General features: G+C 43.8%; 1 protein-coding gene across 1 annotated transcript; it reads left to right on the forward strand.

The window, feature by feature from the left end:
• The first annotated feature begins 244 nt into the window (after positions 1-244).
• Odaph (odontogenesis associated phosphoprotein) lies at positions 245-6,807 on the forward strand. The gene is made up of 3 exons (XM_006993525.4): positions 245-377; positions 953-1,324; positions 6,127-6,807. The coding sequence occupies exons 2-3, from the start codon at positions 1,264-1,266 to the stop codon at positions 6,456-6,458; spliced, it is 393 nt and encodes a 130-aa protein (XP_006993587.2). The 5' UTR covers positions 245-377; positions 953-1,263; the 3' UTR covers positions 6,459-6,807.
• The last annotated feature ends 976 nt before the right edge of the window (positions 6,808-7,783 follow it).

Below are 7,783 nucleotides of genomic sequence, written 5' to 3' on the forward strand. Positions count from 1 at the left end.
CTCACCACAGACAGAGAGACCAAGCTCTGAGCATGAAATAAAGGTTCTTTGCTTTTACATATGGGATTCAGTATCCATGGTATGCCCACCATCTGGGCATAACACTTCCAAGCAAGTTGGTGAGTTAGAAGAAAGTTTACAAAGAAGACTCACTAAGTTATAGTCCCAGTTTTTCAGTTTTTTTTAAACAGTGACCATAGTGGCCACAAGGAAACATACCTTTCTAACCTTGTCCCTTTCCTCACAGGCAGATGCAGAGTAGAGAAGAATCATACACTTAGGTCAGAATCTAACTGCAGCCTCTTCAAACACCTGGGTCAGGAAACCTCTTCATCTCCTCTTCCCTCATGTTTTGCTCCAGGAAGTCAAGCTATGTGGTGAGGAGCTGTATTAAGTGTCTCCAGATGATTCCTTTCTGTGGAAGTTTGAATGAGAATGGCCCTAGTAGTCTCAGATATCTGAATGCTGGGTCTGAAGTTGGTGGAACTGTTTGGGAAGGGTTAGGAGGTGTGGTCTGGTTGGAGGCACTGTGTCACTAGGGGTGGGCTTTGAGGTTTCAAAAGCCCACACCATTTCACTTAGCTCTATCTCTCTGTCTCAGGCCTGTGGATCAGATATAAGCTCTCAGCTACTGCCCCAGCACCATGTCTGCCTGTGGTTCTCAACCTGTGGGTCACAGCTCTTATGGGTCGAAAGACACTTTCATAAGGGTCACATATCAGATATCCTGCATATCAGATATTTACATTACTATTCATAACAGTAGCAAAATTACAGTTATGAAGTAGCAATGAAAATTATTTTGAGGTTGGGGGTCCCTGCACCATGAGGTATTGTATTAAAGGGTCACAGCATTAGGAAGGTTGAGAATGACTGCTCTATAGATTGCTTTGGTCATAGTGCCTTGTCACAGCAGTAGAATAATAACCAAGACACCTTCCTTCCTGTGCAGTTGAAGAACCCCAGATACAGGTCAGGAGAAGGCAGTGGGGTGAAGAAGTGTTTGGAACTGGAAGGACAGTGAAGGAGACAGTCCGAAATGAAGACGAGTGAACAATGTGTGCCTGGCATTACAAGACGCTTCAGGTTGATGAGTGCTGTCTGGCATTTCCTGGAGAATTTCTCACTCTCACACCATAGGTCCAGGTGGTTGTGGTCCACTATGCACACACTAATTGCCTGAATCAGGCTGCTGGTGACTCACTCACTCTCCTTTAAAGCGGCCTTGGGTCCAGAGCAGTGTGAGTGCTCAGGGCAGAAGCCATGGCTCCTGGATTCCACTTCTGGGTCCTGGTCTGCTGGTTGGTGGTAACTATGGCAGAAGGTAAGAGTTTGGGTTTTTATCTACTACTATGTGTGGGTGAAATAATTAATACCATATGGAAAGACAAATGCAACCTCCATGATTACATAGCTCCATAAATTGGAAATGTTTATATCTGCTATCATCAGCTCGTGTGGTTAAATGAAAGGCTGGATTTTCTCATCTGAAGACCTGAATCTGAGTCTCAGCATTTGCTCTGTGATTTGAGACACTTGTAACTTCCTTGAGCATTACACATGAATTTCTCATATGTAAAGTGACCATATTAATATGCATTATTATGGGGCTGAAGAGGACCATTGAGCTATATGCAAAACAAAAACCAGAAAACTCACATTAAAAGCACTACGCAAATGCTATTGTTGTTACTATGGTTACCAAGCTAGCAATGCCAACCTGGAATGACAGCACTATCTGTGAGTTCAAGGCCAGCCTACTATACATGGCAGTTCCATGATGGACAGCCAGGGCTGCGCAGTAAAACCACGTCCCCAAACAAATAAACATATCATTTGAGATGTGAGAACTGATCTCTGAGCTTGGCAGCCTAGGTTCTAGGTCCTCACTCACTTCTCCTTGTCCTGGGACAGACTGCCCAACAGGGTCATATGTGTCCCACATTCCCTCTGCCCTCGCCCATCCATGGCAGGGGCTGCTCCTTTCCTGCTTTACACCTGCTTTCTGCAATTCTGCTTCAAGTAGCAGCATTTAAATGTGACTATACTATTGCGCTCGCAAGTCTTTCTTAAGACATATTACGTTAAAATAGCGTTTTTTTTTCTCTGACATCTTTGGATTGTCGTTACAATCAGGACATCCCCTACCGTGATGCTCCACTCCGCTCTGTACTGAGGACCTGTATATTTGTAGTGTCTCCCCAGTCCCCAGAGGCAGGCGCTGTGTCTGTCTTCTCTGCATTTATTTCAGCACCTGACATGCGACATGCTCACTGCTGAACCGACTTCACTTACGGCATACTGAAAGGGGCCAGCAGGACATTTTCCAGGCTCTAAATTCTGTATCTTTCAAAGGAGGGATTTGACAAAAAAGACACAACTGTTCTCTGAGTCTACAAAAATGAATTAAGTTACAATTACTATGAGTCAGTTAACCACGGCACTGACATTTCTTTGTGGTTAAAGTCTGAAAGGGCGTGGGAATTCTAAGACTCCAGGTGCTCTGTAAGGGAACAATGGCGTACGTAGACATCAAGTCCCAAGCTTGCGTCTCTAAAAATCACTACAGTTCACTACAAAACAGCTATTGTCTGCCCAGTTAACCACAGAGTACAGGTAATTATAAAAAGATCTTCTCATCGTTACCTTTTTTTTCCAAAAGTGCTAGGTTTTGGGTATGTTATAAATTTCATGTCTAGACTATAATAAGCCTATTTAAAATTGATACCCAAACTCCAAACAACATTTTGGCTTTTATTGTACAGTACTACAATTTTAAATATAAATTATTATCTAAAACAGGAATTAAATGCTCGCTGAGTACCACAAAAAACACCGAGAAGAACAGCCAATGTCTGCCTAGCCATTTAGTGAGTGTATCAAGTATTCACTAATAACACTGTCATCCAGAAGTGTCCCCAGTACTAAGGACATCAGCAATGGCCAACAGAGTCAATAATCCCTTGTCTTCAAGGTCCTACACTTACACAACTATGGACTTTAGTTTAGTATAGTTTATACATGATCTTGATGCACAGATCATGTATAAAATCTAAGCACATAGACCTAAGAACTGGAGCCTGTGCTACTAAAAATCCTCTATAGCATCCCCAACCGTAACAACTAACAATGATGATCACTAACTTACTAAATGTGTACTGTGCAACAGAAAACTTTCGGGACCATGAGTGTCTTATTTTGGATAGTCTCACAAGCCCGTTGGATAGGCCATATTATTCTTTCCATCTTACAAATAAGGAGAAAGCCTCCGGGGTAAGGAGATCTGCCCATACTCACAATATTAGAAGCAGAACTTGGGGATCCTGCCTCTGGAACATCACGCTGCCCTGCCTCTCCAGCTGTTTTCAATCAGCATTCAAAGATGTGACCTACTTTGGTCTTATTAAGTTTTTTGGGATGCTTATCTTTGATACCCAGTGCTTTTACCGGTATGGCGGTGTGTGATGTGTGGGAAATATGTGTTAATCATCACACTGTCCCCAGTAGGTAAGAATACGGGAACTTTTGCAATTATAGAAATGGAGGTTTCTCTCAGTTGGTTTAGTTCTTCCACAGGCACTGAGGTGGGGCCAGTGGATGTCTCAGGAATGGTAGCGGCATCGCTGACAAGTGTGATCAATGCTGGTGGGCCAAGGCTGCTATGGAAGCTCTTACCAGGGGCCATCACCCAGCCTTCAGGCAGAGAAGACCTCCCTAAGGAGATCTCACTTGGGGACTAGATGAGAGATCTAGGGGAAAGAGGTCGAAAGTGGAACATCTGGAACCAGATGTTAAGCTGTTAACCAGGAAGATTAGGGCTCTGCTAAAGTAGCATTTGTAGGGTGGAGAAGACAGTCACTGCGTGAATGGTCGAATGTGTACATCATTCACAGCCCTCTTTAACAAAAGAAGAACCTAAAAAGTTCATGGCAGATCGCCCAGTTTTCTCTTTGAAAGGTGACATTAAGTAATCTTGGGGAGGTAGAGTTCTTCAAATAATGACTGGAGTTTCAGAGGCACTTTGAGGAGAAAACAAAGAGAATGACAGGAAGTGGGTTGAACGAGGTCATAGGAAGGACAGATGGGCAGGGTCAGCAGAGTCAGGGGAGAAAGCACAGATGGCCTCAGTTCCCGTGGGCGGTTTTGACTTTGTAACATGAGGCAGGTTCCCAAACCAACTCCCAGGGCTCTTACATTTGATTTCTAGTGAGGGTTTTATTTTTATTTTATGTGTATGGGTGTTCTGCCTGCATGTGTGTCTGCATACTACCTGCATGCCTGGTACACAAGAGGACTAGAAGAGGGAGTTAGATTCCTGAACTAGAGTTATCGATGGTTATACGCCACCATGTGTGTGCTAGGAATCAAACCCGAGTCCTCTGACAGAGTGGCCAGTGCTCTTAACCACTGAGCTATTGCTCTAGTCGTGGTTCTTACATTTTAGAACACTTGTGTCTCCATGCAGTGACCCAATGTAATCGCCATGTGATGAGTTTACTAGGAAAATATCGAAGTATGTTTATATGGTTTTGTCGGCTGCCTCGTGTGGGTGATAGAGGCAAGCTGCACCTTGATCTTGGGCCCTTGAGGAGTTCCAGAAGAGAGTACTAAACTACAGGACAGCCTGGGAGAAAATCTGCCTGCCATGCTCTAGCACCCAATCACCACGGAATTGAGAGAATAGCTCCAGGTATCAAGAAATAAGATGATGGGGCTGGAGAGATGGCATTGACTGCTCTTCCAGAGGACCCAGGTTCAGTTCCCAGCACCCACAAGGCGGCTCACGGCCATCTGTAATCCCAGTAGTTCTAATTCCTGAGTGTGTTGAGTATCTACCAACAGCCCCGTCAGCCATACCCAGGCATTCAAGATTGACATGTCTAAAGCCTGTGAATGGAAAAGGAACTAAGGACTCTAGTAGCTAGATAAGCACATCCAGCGCACCCCAGAAGCTCAAATCATCTGTCCGAAAGAGGGAGGGGACCTAGTTGTCCTTAAATTCATCAGAACTCTCAGCTTCCTGTGGGATGCTCATGTTTCCACCGTTCACGTCTGCCCCAGTCTTCTCCTGTCTATATTGATGCATTCTGAGCCAAAGAACTCCTCACAGCAAAGACCAACTCAGTTGGGTGACTGACTCAAGCCTGGGAAGACCTGACACTTGGCTACATCCACATTTCTTCTCAAAAATGAGTTGTCTGCCCTTTCTTGGATTTTCAAGATAGGGTTTCTCTGTGTAACAGGCCTGGTTGTCCCGGAACTCGCTTTGTAGATCAGGCTGCCCTTGAATTCACAGAGATCTACCTGCCTCTGTTTCCCGAGTGTTAGGATTAAAGGCATGTGCTACCACCGCCTGGCTTATTTTCTTAGTAGTAAATAAATTCTTTTTTTATTTCAATGAGTTTTCCTTATTTTGTTATAAGTCATATACAAAAAAAAAAAAAGAAAGAAAGAAAATGCCCTCAAATCTTAAAAGTAAGTACAGCTTCACCACATTTTACACCAGTATACTTATGTATGTGTGTGTATGTTACATATATCCAAATCTACTTAATAACCATCAAGGTCAAGGTGCAGAACATTGCTGAGGAGTTTCTTGGTTAATCCCTCCATGAAATGACATTTGTGCTGACCTTCTGCTCAATACTGGTCTGCTTTATTTTTTTTAAAGTATCTTCCGTTTGCTTACTCTTGAACTTCATATAAATGGACTCTTAGAACGTGCACCCTTTTGTGTCTAATTTTCTTTGTTCAACAGAACATGGATTTATCTGGGTTTCTATATATTGGCTGTTATTCCTTTTCATTCCCAGAGACTTGTTTCATTGTGTGACTGCACATGGTTTCTTTAGCTAGTCCCCTGTTGATGGGCGTTTGGATCGTTTAGATCGAACTAGTATCTTTGGATAAATACGCATGTATTTCTTTGGGGTCAGTTCCCCAGATGGGAATGGGGACCATTAGGTGTGTCCATGCTTCCTTTCCTCCGACCACTGCAGTTCATTTTAGTCATGCTTTAAAATGCCTCCGAGTTCCTCTTCGCATCCCTCCCCCACCCTCACCCGGAGGCATCTTTCTCCGCTTCTGTTGCCGGGCCCACCCTGACCTACGTTTTCATTTCCACAGGACAAGATGTCGTCACTCCTCCAAATAACGTGAACCCTACAGACTGCCAGATCTTCCCACTCACCCCTCCGCCGCCCTCCACAAGGAAGCCTACGGTAACCAGGGTCCAAGCCAACCCGAGGACACCCGGGTGGGTGTGGCTTTATTTTCCGCCAAGAAGGCCGGGCTTCTACCCGAGGCTTCCTAACGGACCTTTCCTCCTTCCAAACTACAACCACCGCTTCCCGTTCCGTCCTTTCTTCCCTCCACGAGGTGGACCGAATGCTGGGAGGTACTTCCTCGGAGGACTGCTCCAGAGTAGAAGCTCATCTGAGGAAAGCGTAGAGAAGTGAGCAGCCCAAACACACTCAACGAAAAAGACCACTAGAAAAGACAATGAAATCGTTTCTCTCTCCAGTCTACAATCACCTTGTCAGAAAACTAAGCACCCTCAGTGCCATTCACTAGATTGTTGTGGGTTTTGTTGTTGTTGTTTGGTCAACAATGAAGAGATCGGACTACACATTTTTGTTTACAAAACCTGGCAGTAACTGATTCTTTCTTACCCCCACAAGATATTAATGCAAATAAAATCTAAAGATGGGCTGTTCCAATAATTTCTATCCATACTTCCACACCAGCAGTATTAATTAACCCCCTCTTCCAAATTAGAGTGGCGGACATTTTAAAGAGACCATTATGAGCCAGACACAGAAATTAAAGACAGTCTTTTCAAACTCACTGGGAAACGTAGAGAGCAGGTGGATCTGCAAGGTGAACTTTAAAAGGAATTATAAAGCTTAAAGCAAAAAGCCTTCTAGAGAATATGGCCCTAAGTAAAACTTGAATTGTACACTGAACTACCAAACTCAAATTATTTGAACTGTAACATCCTTTCTTTTTTCTTTCTTTCTTCCTTTTCTTTTTCTTTTTTTCTTTTCTTTCTTTCTTTTTTTTTTTTTTTTGTTGTTGTTGTTGTTGTTGTTGTTGTTGTTGTTTCTTCGAGACAGGGTTTCTCTGTGTAGCTTTGGAGCCTGGAACTCACTCTGTAGACCAGGCTGGCCTGGAACTCACAGAGATCCTTCTGCCTCTGCCTCCCAAGTGCTGGGATTAAAGGCATGCGCCATCACTGCCCGGCCTAACTTTCTTTATTAACTACGTAGGCATATTAGTTTGCTAAATACGTCACTGTTTCTCCTGTAATCATCACATAGACATAGGTATATGAAATACTTCCTTTCAAACTTTTAGCATGGTTCTAACCAAAAGCTTAGTTTTAAAATTACCTGGGAGTTAGTAAACTCCCACTCAACTGTGGGGACCTTGTGCTCTCAGGTGAACGACAGTCATACCCTTGTCTGTTTGATGCTGTTTTGATGGCTATAAAGCCCACCTCCTGCTTGCATTACTCAGCTTGCCTGTGTCATGGGAACCTGGGTTCTCTGCGTGTAGCCAGTGGCTTCCACGTGTTCTCAAGAACTATGTGCAAATGATGCTGTCACTGCTGCTACAAAGGAAAAAAAAAAAAAAAACATACTAACACAAATGCATGCGAACTCTGGAAATGGATACTCAGGACCAGAAGACAGGGTTGTCATGCCAGCATGCTTCCTCCCTGCGTCAAATGACGAAAGGGAAAATGGAGCCATCGTCGCAACCGGTGTAAGAGCAGACATTT

Source organism: Peromyscus maniculatus, chromosome 10 (genome assembly GCF_049852395.1).
Source record: "Peromyscus maniculatus bairdii isolate BWxNUB_F1_BW_parent chromosome 10, HU_Pman_BW_mat_3.1, whole genome shotgun sequence".
Lineage (NCBI taxonomy): Eukaryota > Metazoa > Chordata > Mammalia > Rodentia > Cricetidae > Peromyscus > Peromyscus maniculatus.

Coding starts and splice junctions, on each gene's coding strand:
- Odaph (XM_006993525.4), top strand. CDS start 1,264: ATGGCTCCTGGATTCCACTTCTGGGTCCTGGTCTGCTGGTTGGTGGTA. Junction 1,325..6,126: donor GGTGGTAACTATGGCAGAAG/GTAAGAGTTTGG, acceptor TCATTTCCACAG/GACAAGATGTCGTCACTCCT.